The sequence below is a fragment of the Pleurodeles waltl genome, chromosome 10 (genome assembly GCF_031143425.1).
Source record: "Pleurodeles waltl isolate 20211129_DDA chromosome 10, aPleWal1.hap1.20221129, whole genome shotgun sequence".
In the NCBI taxonomy this organism is placed as follows: Eukaryota; Metazoa; Chordata; class Amphibia; order Caudata; family Salamandridae; genus Pleurodeles; species Pleurodeles waltl.
The window spans coordinates 244,671,568-244,687,864 of record NC_090449.1 but is presented as its reverse complement, the minus strand read 5'-3'; the positions used below and the strand labels follow the sequence as shown (position 1 = coordinate 244,687,864).

At 44.8% G+C, this 16,297-nt stretch overlaps 1 protein-coding gene across 1 annotated transcript in view; it reads right to left on the bottom strand.

Moving 5' to 3' along the window:
- Positions 1-16,297, bottom strand: part of DAGLB (diacylglycerol lipase beta) — a 154,740-nt gene that overhangs the window by 115,575 nt on the left and 22,868 nt on the right. Inside the window, exon 2 of the mRNA XM_069210317.1 lies at positions 7,439-7,590. Coding sequence (XP_069066418.1) covers positions 7,439-7,590 — 152 coding nt within the window. The remainder of the gene's footprint in view (positions 1-7,438; positions 7,591-16,297) is intronic.

The following is a 16,297-nucleotide window of genomic DNA, read 5'->3' as shown; positions in this document are numbered from 1 at the left end:
ACATGCCACTGCAGTGCAGTGCCAGATGCGCCTCGAGCACACTGTTGCCAGCCACAATGTTGTGCATGGCAAACAGTGGGCACCAACAGTGCAGGCATAGGAGACACAGCATGTCTCACTGTTGCAAGACCCAAGCTTCTGTAATAACTAATTTAGCCGGTCTGCAAAAAGACTTAGGCGCCCTCTCTTAGGTCTATTTCCTAACCCACTGATTTGCTGACAGTTTAAAGTGCAACAAGGATTTGTGCTGTGTCTTACCTGCGGACGAGGACTTATCGACTAAGGGGGACATTGCAGACAAATGACTAAGGGCCAGGTTATGACTTTGGCGGTCTGACCGTCAGAAATTATTGAAAAATGGATGAACATAATTAATTATGGAATAGAAATGATGGTATGTGCAATAAGGTTCAAACTATTTCTCTTTAAAAAATGGCATTTTACTTACCACGATTTTCTGTGTTGTACTCCTGTGCCAATTTTTAACCCATACACGTTGCCCAGTGCCTACTTAAGCACCCCAGTCAGGACTAAGGCTTCCAACTGCACCCACTGAGATTTTACAGAAGTTTAATCCACAGCTCAACATCCATGCAGGCAACCCTCCTTGTCCATAGCAAATTCAGACTTGAATCATAGGTTGTCACAAAGAGATCTCACAGACATTACCACTGATTGCCAGGGAGAATCAATGCCTCCACTTTTCTGTCAGTGCATCGTCAACAATTGTGGTGTTGCTTCTCAGGCTCGGAAGCAATTAATCCACTTGCTGAGTATTCAAAATCTTCCCAACTGGAAAAATCTATGAAACCCAGAATCAAGGAAGTTTTGCAAATACTGTTGTCTGGGAGGGACTAGGAACACCTCCTTCTGAGGGAGCTACGAGGTCATCAAGACTATTATGAGCCCAACCGTGTCCTCATTTCTGGGCATAATTCACATCTAAGGAGCACAATCTATGCCAGATTCTGATGGACAGCTGCAGAAGTGGCCCTTCCTGCCAGAAGTGAATTTACCTCAGATCACTTCACATCAAGCAGGCAAACAAATCTGATGAAGCACTGTAAAGAATGCAAAGATATTTGAAGGCCCAAGCTTGTCTGGGCCTGGTATGATACAGACTGTAGTCCCACAAAATGAAGGGAAGTCCTCCAGTGACTTTTTTTTTTTTTAACATGGCTGGGGTCTTTGGCTAGTAATTGTAGCAACATGACTGATGAGATGGACAGACATCAAAATATAGTAAGTACTAACGCCTTCACTGGAGGTGCATGGCTCACATAGAGGATTATGGAAATAAAACGAAAGGGGTGAACACCCTCGCAAGTTTCCTCAGCTCAATGTCGGCAGGTGAACTCTGGTGAAATTCACTGGAAGAAAAATGTCCAATAATGACATGTTGATTTTGGTGCGGAAAACACTCAAATCTGTAGGTTATTCCCACTGCTACACGGAACTGATAAACAGGAGATGTTTATTGCACGGGATAACTAACAAATCTAGGTATGATCCAAAGGGATAAATATTGCACCTGGGCCTCCAGTGAAAATCATCCCAAGCTACCATCATCAGTGTGTTATAACATAGACGACACCAGACACTATCACACTGGTGGCTTCCCCATGCAAAATTACCACTAGTAATCACCTCAGTGTATCAGGAATGTTTTTCAGAAGTAATGCTTTGTCGATGCGGAATGTCTCTCCATGGGTAATACATATCAGCCACAGCTGCAATGCCCCTGGTACGAAGTTAATAATATTAGTAATATGTTTCCCCAATCTCCTATTATTTATAACTCAAATATCAGCTTTAAATACAATTTGAAAATTCATCAATTTTTCTCCAAACATCTAAAAATACACATATCTTTGTCTCAAATACACAGTTTGTTATTTTGGTACACAGGTACTCTACCAAGCAACAGCTTCCAATTTAGTAGGCTGAGTTGCACACAGGAGAGCTATTTATGGGTTGTGATTTTCAGGACCAACAAGGTTCACCTCTGTGTGATGTAAGAATTTTGGAAAAGGAGGTTTAGCTTTCAGGTGCTTCATCTTCATGGTGAAAAGAGAAAAAGTTAACAAAAACTTTAGAGAACCGATACTGGAAACTAGAAATAAAATGATATGAATCCATAGGCTTTTGATGACACACTAATGACATAATGGGTTTCAGCACGTGCAATTCATAATTAAAGGATAGATAAGCTGATATTAAATTATATATGGCTGTAAAAAAGATTACTGTTTTCGAATAGAAAGATCAGATTCAAATTTGAAAAGGATGACGTTTGGGCTTGCATCAGCAAGGATCATGTTCTAAAGGTCAATGCGTCACATTCTTAAAGATGTGTGATATTTTGTAAGTTGTTTCCACATTTTTATAATGATTTTTTCCAAAAATATGTTCACCGAAAACATAGTAATGATATATGAAAGACTACAGAAGCATTGTCTTACTTTAAAACAAAGAGAGAAATGTAGAATATTCAACTACAAGAAATCTATTTAACACATAATTTCAAAGAAAGTATTGTGCAAATAATTTGTTAGCAGAAGCAATTCAAGAAGCTCTCTACCATGAGTCTATAGATTAATGACTATTATTTGCAGGGTTATATATTATAGTAAAATTGTATGTAATCTTTCAGAAAATATGAATACATTGTGGAAACTGTTGAGAAAGGGTTCAGAGTTCACTTGAGGAAGACCAACCGAGGACATTTTATTACATTATAATTTACATTTCTACTGCTCCTACACTAAAATCCATTTGTGTGAGGAAATTACAAGTAGTGCTAGCATGTATGGTATTGGGCCATTTTGTAAAAATAAAAGCTGGAAAAAAGGAATGCCTGGAGTTTGTGCTTCACAAACCTAGAATGTCACAGAAAGAGACTTATGCTGTGACTCAAAGAGTTGTTAGTATGCTTCTGAACCACTGACCATTTCAGAAACTGCAATTGCGGCAGTCAGTTTGAACAGAGACCTGATCAAAAACCTTTGGTTGCTGCTTTTCTTATGGTGGTAGTTGAAATTCAACTGCTTGGATAGCTAAGCTTTTTTTCCACACTTACAGGAGTTCCAGGGACGTACCTTCAGGGGAACTGGGGTGTTTGGGATGTTACACCCCATTAAAAAATTAAATGTCTGATAAAAGTGTTGGATAGCGGTGCTTTCAGTCGGGTACGGTGAGGTATCTGTCGGACTTCAATAATGTTTACAAACACAGACACAAACGCACACTGTCTCCCTCTCTGTTTTAAAAGTCTGTAAAAATGTTGGTAATTTTACAAAATATTGTGTTTTCTCTCACTTAGTACCATTTCCCTTTCCACTGCTTCTTTATCCCTTCTCATGTGCCCTGCTTCTCATATAAAGTAATTTAACATTATATGCCCTTATGAATGTTGGAAAATCTGAAGCTCACACCCTCCCACCGCCAATCTTACTGACCAGGCTACGCCCCTAACTGGCTCTCTTGAGCTTCTTTATGTTATTACAGGAAAGAAATGTGTAATGGCTATCTGACTAGCTAGGTTTCTTCAGTTGTGTCAGTGAACCAGAATGGGAGGAAGCGGATGTCACTGACTTTGTTGTTTGTGAAAAATGGGTTTTGAATGGTTTGCCTACTAACAGGTCTACCTAATCTAGTGTTGGAGCTTTTTTTGAGGTGGAAAGCGAACTGAAGTGGGAGGAAATATGATGTAGAAAAGTGGCAAACGAGTGGGCCTTTGGGAAGGATATTAAAAATGTGATTTTGAAGAGTACACCTGAGGGGCAATCTGGGACGTCTTCTATGAAAAAATTGCTGAGATTAGTTCTTGTGGCTGAGCTTTGGTCTGGTAGTGGAAAGATGGATAAGAAATTGTACCAACTGTAGCTTTAGTGAGAACATGTAGAGAATCATGCAGCACCCTTACCTGTTTTGATCGCCACAAAATGCATGGCAGAAAAATACACCAAGTTTAATTACTTGCATGATGCATACCTCACACTCCGCAGACCGGATTTAATGTTGCACACAGACAATACGAGTTGCCCACGCTGCAGTCTTGTGGAAGAAGGCTTTATTCCCATGGTGTGGAACTGTACAGCGCTGAGCTAATTTTGGGTTCAAGACCAGGGAGATCTGGTGTGGTCACGGAATCGGAGGGCTTTGTTGACAATGCAGACATGCCTGCTGGGTTTATAAGTCAGGAGAGTTTGCAACAGGTTTCTATATTTAGCTCTAGTACTCTCTGGCAGAGACACAGCTAGGCACTGGCGATTCCCTGGAGGACCACCTCACAGTAGATGGAAGAGGGAGGTTGAAAAGTGCGCAATAGAAGAAGGGGCCCCTTTGCGCCCTGAAGAGCACTGAGGTGTACAGCGAATGTCACTACCAGATCAATGGGTGGAAGTGACTGCTGCCCTTCCTGAACCCATGGGCCAATGTCCGAGATGTCAAGCCTCCCTTCAACTCATAAAAATCATCCTTTTTGAAGTCAAGGCTCAACTTATATAACTGATACACATACTTGGAATGTTACAAATGATTCTGTCAAGACGATAGCAGTGCTGCATAGTAAGGGGCGAGTTACTATCTCTTCAGGTTTAAAAAGAGACAATAGCTTTAGAAAAAGAAACAAATGCTAATAATAAAAAATTATGTTTCTACAGTTCTCACAAAGCAATGTGGTTAGGACACAGGAAAGGGAAGTTGGGACATTTACTCTAGGCCAACAGATCCACTGAAAGATAAAAATTCATGTATGTATGACTAGGCTGCCACTCGTGGTGGAGTGCCTTCTTTTCCGCAGGCTGCACATTTCATTGTACCATGATATTGCCCCTAAATGTCGATATGTGAAAGGGATAAAAAGGAGACGACCGGTCAAGATGTGACATGGAATACCTCTGCCAGTTTTCCTGCTGCCTTCATGTGTAGAAAGGTAGCTTTAAAACGTATACACCAGTAGGTTGAAGACACATAAATCATTTCCTTTCTATCATTAAATCACTTAAGAATCACTAACTACTCCAGTCATTAGTAACTCTAAGGTCCCCAAAATCCAAATCATCAATTTGCCACCCTCTTCCCCTCCACTTTATCCACATCTAATTCTTTCTGCATTACATACTTATGCTCATACCCCTTCAACACTAACGCATTAACTTCAACTTGCATCTTGAGCATTTAGTTGGCCCCTCTCCCCATATCCCGCCTGCTGTATTACGAGTTCCATAGGATATAATGGACTCGTAATTCGGGAGGCGGGTTATCCGTCACATTTGGGACGGAGTAATCCCCTCCGCCGAAGTCGTAATCAGGCCCATAGACTCTTCAAACCCCTCACTTATACATCTCCACATTTCTCCTTGTCAATAGCATGGATCCTTAAAAAATAATAATAAAAACTAGGGCCTTGTTAATACTTCTCTCCCTGTTCTTAAAGGCAGCAGATGCTCTATCCACTGCACATCACCTTGATGCTAATAGTTAAGGCTATGCTTTGCCAGGCCTACTGCTCTGCCAGTCACAACTTAATTTGAGTCCAAATCATCATTCAGCCCATCCAGATTTAAGTCCTTGGATAATTGACACACCATATTTGCATCCTGTGTTAAGTCTGCCCTTAAAGCCCACTTCCTCAGCATCGAGCACTAGTAGTTGATACCCCATATTGACATTAACATTTCCTGGATCTCGTAGTCCCTGGTTGCCTACAAAGATTTGAAATCTGTACAATTTTCTTGTGTATTGCACTGTCATCATGTAAATGTTATTCTCTGTTAATAAAGCGAAGCAAAATAACAGTAATATAATTACCCACACTGTCTTACAACCAATAGTTTCATTACTAGTAGAAAGCCGAAATACAACCTAACCAGAATTGAAACTGCTATCACCAACAAACACCCCACAGCAACACTAAGAAAACATACACACTACAGGATGCCTGAGGACCCAGCCACAATATAATGTCCAGAAATATTTAATAATCTATAACTGGGTGCTTCATTTTGCATTACCAGTTTTCTAGGGGTGCTTGTGTAAAATAGACCTATGGTAAATGGACATGATTTGGAACGCTAAAAACCTAAAAATCATAATCACTTTTTTAGTATAATACACATGAGAACTTTAGGATTCAAACTGCATTCGAATAATTATCTTCTCATAAATATTTCACTCCTGGTGCAAGTGTTCTACTACAAAAATAAAATGATTTACCTATGTAATAGTCAAGTGTGCATATTTTTCACATTGGCCATGAATCATTGCTCCAATAGTATCCTGCCTTGGTTGTTAATGTGCGGGACAGTGAACAAGTCAGTCATCTGGGGAAAGAGGCCCTTGGACACCCTTCTTGTGCAATAACCACACCATGGGGGCAAAGATTTCTACGAACATGCACCCCTCGTATGGTGAACCTTAGGAACGGTAGTAATGAAGAGCAATATTAATATGTAAATATGCATCTACTTGAGCATGTGAAAAAAGAAACTCTCCCAGAAGAATAAATCAGGATAGTTACTGAGGAGTTTTAATCTTGGATGGCTGTTTGATGATGAAACTTTTCTTTTGCACCGGAATTGTCTACTGGAATTATGGCTGTGCCCTAGATCGAGTAAATCTCTTTCCCTCTTTACTCGTCTGGTATTTCCAAAATCATCATGTTCTGCAGGACCCTCTGAATACGGTCCTTGAGTGTTTGTCGCTTCACAGTATTGTAAGGAGAAGGCATTGTCAAGTGTCTTGAGTCAAGCAGCAACTTGACATACATGAGTGCTTATAATGTTGGTGATGCTAACTATCTACATGCCAATCAATGTTGTTTTCCAGAGGACATGAATTTGGAAATACTACAACTCAATGGATCGCTTGTGGTCAGAATAGGAGAAAGAAAAAAAGCTATTTTGGGCTGTTGAAAATCTGCTTTGTCGAGTCCATAGAAATGGCACAGTTTACATGTTGGTTATATCTGTGGCACCTAAGGCTCTTCTGAGTAAGACACAACTATTCCTTAAGACTTAAAAACCAGAGTGCCAGCTTGGTCAAACCAAATGAAGAATGCAATTCTTCCCTTTTCATAATGGATATATGCAATTAGGTGCTCTCTGAAGCATATTTGTTGTATGTGAATACTATGTTGCAGTCAACTCACCAGCGTGGGTCCTAAAAGTGGAAATATTGTGTACTTTTGATTAATATTCTGCACCAAATTGAACAGTGTTGACACCCGTGCCTTTCATTGCTTGTTTTCTTACAAAGAGGGAAAAACATTTTTCACGTAAAAATAAATAATAATAATAATTTGAACAAATGTGAAGTATTACATCACCTTCCACAATGCATAGCACAACATCTCATGTTCTCAGTTATAGACTTATCGACATCTTACTTCAAACAATACAGAAAGCCACTAACTACATATTGGGACATTACATACCTTGCATGCTGATGTACACAGTGGCAGATATAACACAAATAATGGCAGCCAGAAGACCAATGAGGCCAATAAGGTAACTTTGTAGCAATGTTCCCCCGGCGCAGTCAAAATGCCCTTTGTGTATCGAATAGAGAACAACAATTCCAATCCACCTACAAATACAAGGATGAGTAAAAATACTTATGTTAATCATGGCCATCCAAGTTAAGATTTCTTATACTAGGATCAAAAACATCTTGATCTGAACCAAAAGGAATTTAGAATCTCAAACTTACTCTTTTTGCTTTTATTTGGTCAGTTCCTTTAGTTTACAAGATATGAGGGTGAGGATTTACTGCATGTTTTGTAAAAGGCATTTGCAATTTGCATTAGATGATCCAATGCAACGCAGCCAATAGAAACGTACATTAAAGTGCTGTCATTTCATTTGGACAGAACATTATTATTTAACTCCACAGTGATATGCACATCTCCATTAATCAACCTACGTTATATGATCAAATGAAAAGACAATATGTATTGACAGGAGTTGTGAACATGTTTCTCAGTTGACTAACCACCTTTCGCATATCTTTTCCAAATTGCGGAAAGCACTGGGCATTACATGAATTAGACTACCAAGTGAGAATTCATCAAACAGTTCCAACCTGAAAGGGTTAACAGTATAAAAAAAAACATTGGTAAAGTCTGTACAAAATATAATACTTTCAGCAGTTATTTGCATGCCACATAAACACTTGCCTTTTCCTGCAGAATCCCTGTCCATAAAGAAACATAATTAAATAATTAAAATAAGTATGTTTACATGCTTATCTTTAAGTATTTTACAACGATTTCACCATTCTTTGTTTCTACAATTACTGAAACAGCTTCTGAAAGTCAGCATCACCACCACCATGGTGAGAAGAACAGTTGATGGTCCAACCAATGTGGAGGGCAAGTACATCATTCTCTGAGGCAATGGTCAGTCACCATTTTTCTTTTTACCGAGATCACTAGAGTAGCGAGGCATCCACCCCGAAGCATGCAACATGGCGACACCTGTGCTGTCTCGGATGAAAGAATTTGAAAGAAGAAAAGCAAAGGTAGTAGAAGGGGGAGTTTTGAATCCCCTCGTCAAACGAGGGGCTGTGGTAGTTTCCGGTGGCACACGATACAGTAGCGAAAAGGTGAAATAGCAGAAGAGCTGCTGTGGAGACAGCTGCAAGTTCAACATATTGGAGCTGGGTGAGAGGCCTGCTGCCAGAAAATCAAGACTTAGGGGCATACACACATACAGAGCTGACTAATGGGCATCAATAAAGGTCACAATGAGTCCTAAAGACAGTAGACAATGTTTACACTGAAGGACTTTTTCAATGTGAAACCATGCAAACAAGGGGAAGAAAGAGCGGAAGATACCACTCTTGCAGAGAAGGATGAAGTGGGACTCTCACAAAGGGAGGTCTTTATCTTGTGTATATTAAAGGCCCTGAAGACCACCACAAGGCTGACAGAAGGGGGAAGGTAACCGCATTGGAAAAGAACATGAAAGACTTTTGGAGTTACTTCAGTCACAGAATAAGTGGAAAGAAGAAATAAGGGTGTGGTCTGCCCACAATAAGAATGTCCACCTGAAGCTCATGCGCCACACGCTGGACTGTGCCGGGGGAGGATTGCGGGGACAGCGAACCAGAGAGAGGGCTCTCCCTTCTCTTGCCTGTCTCGCTGAGTGGCCAGACCGTGCCAGCGCCTACTCTGAAGCCAGGGATGGCCCGGGAACCCAGCGAGCTTTGAGGCCTATCGCCCCACGGTGATCCTCAGGCTCGAATTAGACTGCAACTGCATGCGTGGTCAGGAGGCCTGAGGGTGCGGCCCTGCATGCAGTCGCCATTTTATACCAGCACTTCGAGACACAATTCCTTCCTTGTTACCTCCCCTCCACTCCACTCCCCCCTTTGATCAACAGAGTGGCCAACGGACAGGGTTGAGAGTGCAGGGAGAGACACACTGCTGGGCCCCCAACCTGGGACTCTTGAATATTGGTATACAGTACCATTACTCCCCAAGGTTAGAGGGGCATGGATGCAGCATTAGCTGGTGTCGGGACGGCACTATCAGCCCGCTCCTACTTGTGGACAGGAGGAGCCCAGGAATTGTCAGTGGTCTGCCCCCCACCCTCAGTACAACTAGCCCCCTGCCCTGATGACAGCACATCCCTACAGTGGGACCCAGGGGCCAGAGAAGAGACATGTGGAGTCCTTAATGAAGGCTGCATTGTCGCCCTTCAAGGTGGGGATGTGACCCACCACCCCCAACCTGCTGACAACAAACGGACCAGGAGAAGATAAATACCCGGGTGTGGTCGTTGGGCGACTTGGACCGCCCTCTCCTCAGCTGCTCTGTGACCGTTGTTCACCTTTCCCTAAAGGGGAGCACTTTACCTTAATCTCCAGGGACAGGATCCTTGGTGGCACAAGCCCTTACTTACCTCTCCACCCCCTACTGTTACGCAAGACGAATACCATAAGCTGCAGCTAGGCACAAAACGTGGAGAGGTGAGAGAAATCTCCGAAGGAGACATGTGCAGTCTGTTATGTAAGAGAACACGCTTCCCTTGGAGATCTGCTCTACATCCTAGGGCGTGGAAGGTGACCCTACGGATTGGGGTACGACCCCTGGACCCACACTTCTAAGTGGTGCCATGAGAAGGCCCGGCACCACGCTGCTCCATTGCATGTTATCGGGGTAGTGCCCTGGAGACAGTCCGCCCCCCTGCCCCCACTCGTCGATGCCCAACGGGAAGGCGGTGGGTAAACATGATCCAACTACTGTTTTCAGAAGCTATCTCCCTTCCTCGACCCATGGCCTCACTTGCAGCCCCCACGGCTCCCAGCTCCACGGCCCCCTTTACTGATGCACGCACGGACACTGCCATGGAGCGCATTCTCCAGGAAATCGCAGCAGTGGGCCGCCGCTTGGAAGCCATGGACTCGAAGATCCACTGACCTCTCTACAGCCTCTAATTCGATCGGACATTTCCAGCTTCCATGATAAGGTCACAAACCGAGAACCATCGCCTCACAGATGTTGAAGGCCAACCGGCAGTGCTACCGGAGCAAGATTCAGAATTACAATTCCTTTGTGCTAAACTTACGGACCTGTAAGACAGGAGCTGGAGGGACAATGTTCACTTTTTTGGCATTCCGGGACGCAAGAAGGGCACAGATGTCAGAGCCTATCTCAGGGAACTCCCACCTGAGCTCACAGGCCTTGCCTTCTCCCTGACACTAGAGTTCCAACGGGCCCACAGAATTGGTCCCCTCCACAAAGGTGATTCGGGAATGCCTCGCCCCATCATCGCATGCTTCCTCTGTCATGAACAAGCACGCCAGGTTATTACGGCGACCAGAGCACATGGTCCGTACACTATGGATGGGAATTAAATCTGCGTGGCCGCAGACTTCTCACGCGAAACCAATGAGAAGCGGAAATCATTTCTGGCCCTCCGACCACAACTAAGAGACATGAATATCAAATTTTGCCTCTTTGGACCTGCTCGCATGTGGATCACGTAGGAGGGCAGAGGCAGAGACTTATTCGATCCAGCAGATCCATGTCATTTTTTGGATGCCCTCGCCACACAACCCAAGGACCATACATCCACACATTCACAGTCAAACCTTTTTATTTCGGAGGGGTCTTCCTCGTACTCAGACTCTAACAGACATGACGCCAATCCTGAAAAGCAGAAAAGAGGCAGGACATGTGATCTCCCACAGAGATCCCAGGATGGCAGAGATCATGCCCTTCAAGCCGTGATTGCTCTCACCCAAGACCTGAGTAGAGATAAGTCCTGTTCTCCCTTGAAACCGCCACCTCCAGTTGTTTGACTGACGCACACACTGACAAACTATTGCAACAGCTGAGGTTCCTTGCATGGACGCTAGGAATGCGTACTCATCGGATGGCTAAGTATCCTGCACCTTTCTACTGGATGATATTGATATTGATTCTGACATGGATATTGTTGTTGTTATTGTTCTTGCTCCTGTATACATGGTAGACAAACAGAGAGACTTTCACAATTTAGTCTACTGTTTATCTGATTGCATTACAGTTTTGAACCTGTTCTTAGGGTAGATGTGTACGCAATTAATGTTTTACAAAGGATGTATAATACTTGTGATGATGTTGCACTGCTGCTTCGGATTTGCTTGACACTTAAGGCTCTACCACTACAAGTGCTTAGGGGCTCCCTATACTGTATTATGCTGCCTCTCTCTGGGGTCAGCTTGACCACAGGGCACCAAGTGTAATTTTACTTCATAAGCACAAGACCTTGGGCAAAGATAACTCCCCAACAACTTCTCTATATCCATGCGTTGATACACTACCTCAGGGACAACATGGCTGTTGTAACATGGCAAAGCCCCTCATAGCCCTCTTCCCAGTTAGAGCTATTGTGACCCTTATGAGTGTTGCAACTATTGTTATATATCCTCCTTCAGCAAGAGCCCAAGCTGTGGAGTAGAGAGAAAAGCTAATGCTGTAGCTGACGCAGAGATATTGAATCCAATGTCAGTGCCACTAGCGCTACTGGCAGTACCAGTGCTCATGGCCCTTGGCAGGGGAACACCGATATCAGGAGTGCTCTTCTGACGTAACTGCATCATTATCTCCAAAGCCACCTCCTCGGACAGTCCCTATATTCCTGCAACGGTCCAGAAGCAAGGAGATCCCCAAGGACGCCCTTATCATCTAACTTTTCCCACCCTGTCCCTCCTGGCCTACCGTCAGATGATTGCTGGCCCCCCTTTTTTTCACGGCGACCGTCCCCTCTTCCCTCCCCTCCTCACACCTCCTCATACATCCCCCCTTCATAACTCCAGCTGTAGAGACTCGCTTTGATACGCCCTCGCAGCATTCGCGGGCCTCCCCTCCCCGTGCACATGCCTGGCTTGCAGACTAAGCAGGTTTGACCCGCAGTTCAACAGGTCTTAGAATTTGCGAGGTACTTACCTTGATTTCCAAACTACCCCAGGTCCATTGCCACGTACAACAGTTATAATTCTCCTCTCCTCCTCTGTTCCCCTTCTTCTCTTTCTTTCAAGGCCCCTTACTTCTCCCTCTCTATTCTACTCTTTACACTCTTATCATCGTACTCTTTCTGCTCTCCACCTCTTTCTCCACTCTTTATCTGGTCTGCCCCTTTCCTTAACCGGCCAGGGGTCCCCGCTCCCCCCCACTAGAGCTCCCCTGTGCATTGACTTTGCCACGGTGCACACCACTCCTAGCTGCATTGGTATAGCGGGGGAAATCACCATTCATAGCGACCTAACGCGCCTGACCCTAAAATGGCATCTTCCCTTCCACTAACGGTCCTATCCCGGAATGTTCATGGTCTGACACACTTCATCAAGAGAAAGAAAGTTCTGACCTACCTACAATCCAAATGTGCAGACATTGTCCTCTTGCAAGAAATGCACCTTTCCCCACAGGAATCATAGAAACTATGCAGTGACTGGGTGGGTCGAGTGCTCTATAGTGGGACCACGCCGGCACGGACCGGAAAACCCCGTTCCGGGAGAAAATGCAGGGTGGCGATTTTCATCCGCCGGTCCTTACAATTCAAGGTACTTAAGACATGGACCAATCCGGAAGGATGGTATGTTTTCACCAAATTTGGAACGGGTGCTCATACAATCTGTGTTGGTTCTATAGATGCCACTACGGGCTCCAAACATCTCTTCTTCCTCTCTCTTAATCGCCTTCTAACAGAGATTGGGGCCTCGCAATATCTTCTTGGCGGTGACTGGAATCTGGCATGTGATGCAGTACTTGCATGCACAGGCAGTCTGGACGTGGGTAACAATGCAGAAAGAGCGCTCCTTGGGGACATACGTTCGGACCAGGGACTGGTGGATCACTGGCGTCTCTCCTACCAGCTTGATCGTGAATACACCTATGTTTTACCAGTCCATGGTACACAATCTAGACTAGATAACTTCCTTGCTACTCATAGTCCGGTCCCACTGATCAAGGAGTCCCACATATTGATGGCTGCGCTATCGGACCACTCCACGGTGCTACTGGCACTGGATCTGGTCTTAGCTACCCCTGGACGCAAGCCATGACATGTGAATTCCCCACGATATCGCACACCACAAGGGAAAGAAAGACTTGGCTCACATCGCTAATTATTTGGCCAAAAATAAACGTTCGGTCTTTTCTCCACAGACCTTATGGGCTGCTTCGAAATCAACGATAAGGCGGCAGCTCATGAGAGACGCTGCCATTGGCAACGCTCGGGACGTTCCCACCAGCAAGCTCTAGAATAACGAATAGGAACGTGCACCCGTGAATACACCGCAACCCCCTGCCCCCTGTTCGCCATCATCTCGAAAAGGCCAAAATGGAACTGAATGCTCTCTATACCTCTCAGGTGGAATATGCGTTGCAGCTGATGAAAGGACGACACTATGAACACGGGAAAAGGCAGTCCGACTACTGGCTGCCCCACTTCGCCAGCGGGAACCAGCGCTGGTCATACCAGCCATTCGGGACATTGATGACACGATTCTCACCCATCCCCAGGCTCCTGCCAACGCGTTCGGACGATTCTATCAGGCCTTACACCCTCCCGAAACAGAAGAAGATCACGATAAACTGACCGCGTTGTTCGAGAAAGCACATATTCCTAGCCTTACGGAGGAAGGCAGGGCACTTTTAGAAGGAGAAATAAGTAAAACAGAGACTCACCTGAAATTCTGTCTCTTCAAAACACTACATGAACGGTACTGGATGCCCCAGAAACTTAGGGCTGCGGAGCTACTGCCCCATGCAACCTGCTGGCGTTGTCCCCACCCCGCTGCGACTTGTTACATAAACTCAACGATTGTCCGACCATCCAACCTTACTGGAAGGCAGTGGGGAACACGCTACAAGAAGTCTGGCCATTACCGCCCTCTCTTACCCATCCCCTCCTCCTCCTGCATGACACAGGTGATATTCACGGTCTCTCTCACCCCCAACTATGCCTTTTTCATACAGCGTTAGCAAACAGCCAAACTCTCTATCCTTAGACAATGGTGCGCAGCACCAACCCCCACCACCCATGATGAGTGGCTGTCAGCCATGTACCAAGCTGCCTCCCACAAGTGACTTATTTACAGCCTACAAGACAAGACAGAGGTATTCCTTCAGACTTGGGCCCCTTTCCCGGCTACCCCGGACACCTGATTGCCCGTACAACTCCCCGATAATGGATATAACCACAACCTTCAAATTTGAACACACCTACCCCTCCCTTACTTTCTGCTTTGCCGGACCGTGCTCCCCGACCCCTCTCCCACCTCCACACCCAGACCGTACAGTTCCCCACCCCTTTTTTCTCCTGATGCCCACCTTCTTCCTATGCCTCACCTTCCTCCTGCGTGAACCACTATTATACTACTGTACTAAATTGCTACACTACACTTGAACATAGTAATTATTGTCATACCTCAACTCCCTCTTCCCCCTCATATTCCCTCTCCCTCCTTAGTCCCCCATACTCCCCCTCCATCAGTGTTGTTGTTCGTGTTGTTAGTATTATCATTTCTGTTATTCTTGCTGATCTGGTTCTTATTATTCTCTTTCGTGATATTACAGTTCCTTATCTTGCTACGTTCCTTTCCATCATCATTATTTTTAGCTTCTCCACCATTGCCTGTGTATGTTACTACTGATATGACTGGTCCCCCTTCTCTATTCTTCTTCTAGGTTTCCCTTTGTATCCCTTTCTCACAAAGCACCTTTTTCTCCCTTTCCACTCGTTTCCAAACCTGTTTATTCCACTTTGTTGCATACCACCCATTCTTGTTTATCTCCCCCCCCACGCTCCCAAACTTGCAGTGTTCCTCTATCTATATCCATTCGCTACACGTAGCCTTTCTCACCTTCTAATCTGAGGATTGGAGTCCTATCACTGACCAGAGTCTCTACCTAGACATCTCCCGTTGCTGCATCTTTGCCTCATTTTTCTTACCCTTTCCTATTGTCCTGCTGCAGGTCCTGACCTGTGGATAGCTTGGCGGCTGGGGGAATACCCACCGCTTCCCCAATAGGCTCCCTCCTCACGTGAATCATCTTTATAACTGTCCTTCTAGGACCGTAGTTGGAAAACCAAGCGGTTAAACTAAGATGGACCCTACCGTTATACATGGTACTAAGATCGCAATTATAATTATAAACGGCACTGTATTCCTTTATTCCTATAAGGATGTTTCCTTTTTTTTTTTTAGATGTTTTTCACTGTTCATATATCAGTGGGATTGCTTACCCCGTTGTATGGCTTTGTAGTAGGCTTCTCATGACTCATAAATAAAGAATTGCAAAACAAAAAAAAGAAAGAAGAAATAGGGGGCATTATGACGGTGATGGTGGCCAGACCGCCAACAGCTTGCCGGTGCAAGACCGCCAAATTATGACAAGTGAAGTGAACTGCCTGCATTGCAGCCAGTTCACTGCCTGTACCGCCTGGGGGTAGGACCGCCTGGCCGAAGGGAGACCACCTTCATCCTGGCGGGCTACCTAACACCGCCTGCGGTATTTTAAGCATCCTTACCGCCAGGTATTCCTTGGCTGCAGCCCCGCTACGGAATCCCTAGCGGTGATAATACTTGTGACAGGAAAACTCATTCCTGTCACCACTGCAGGACTCCTCTAACCCCCCCGGCACCATGTAGGACCCTCCCTCCACCCTATCAGAAGCCCCCATCCCTCCCAAGCAGTGACTCCCCCTCCACCAAATTCCGAACCCCCCACCCCGTACATCCACGAAGGCACACATCACAAATACATGCACACTCATTCACACACACACATGCACACACGGCC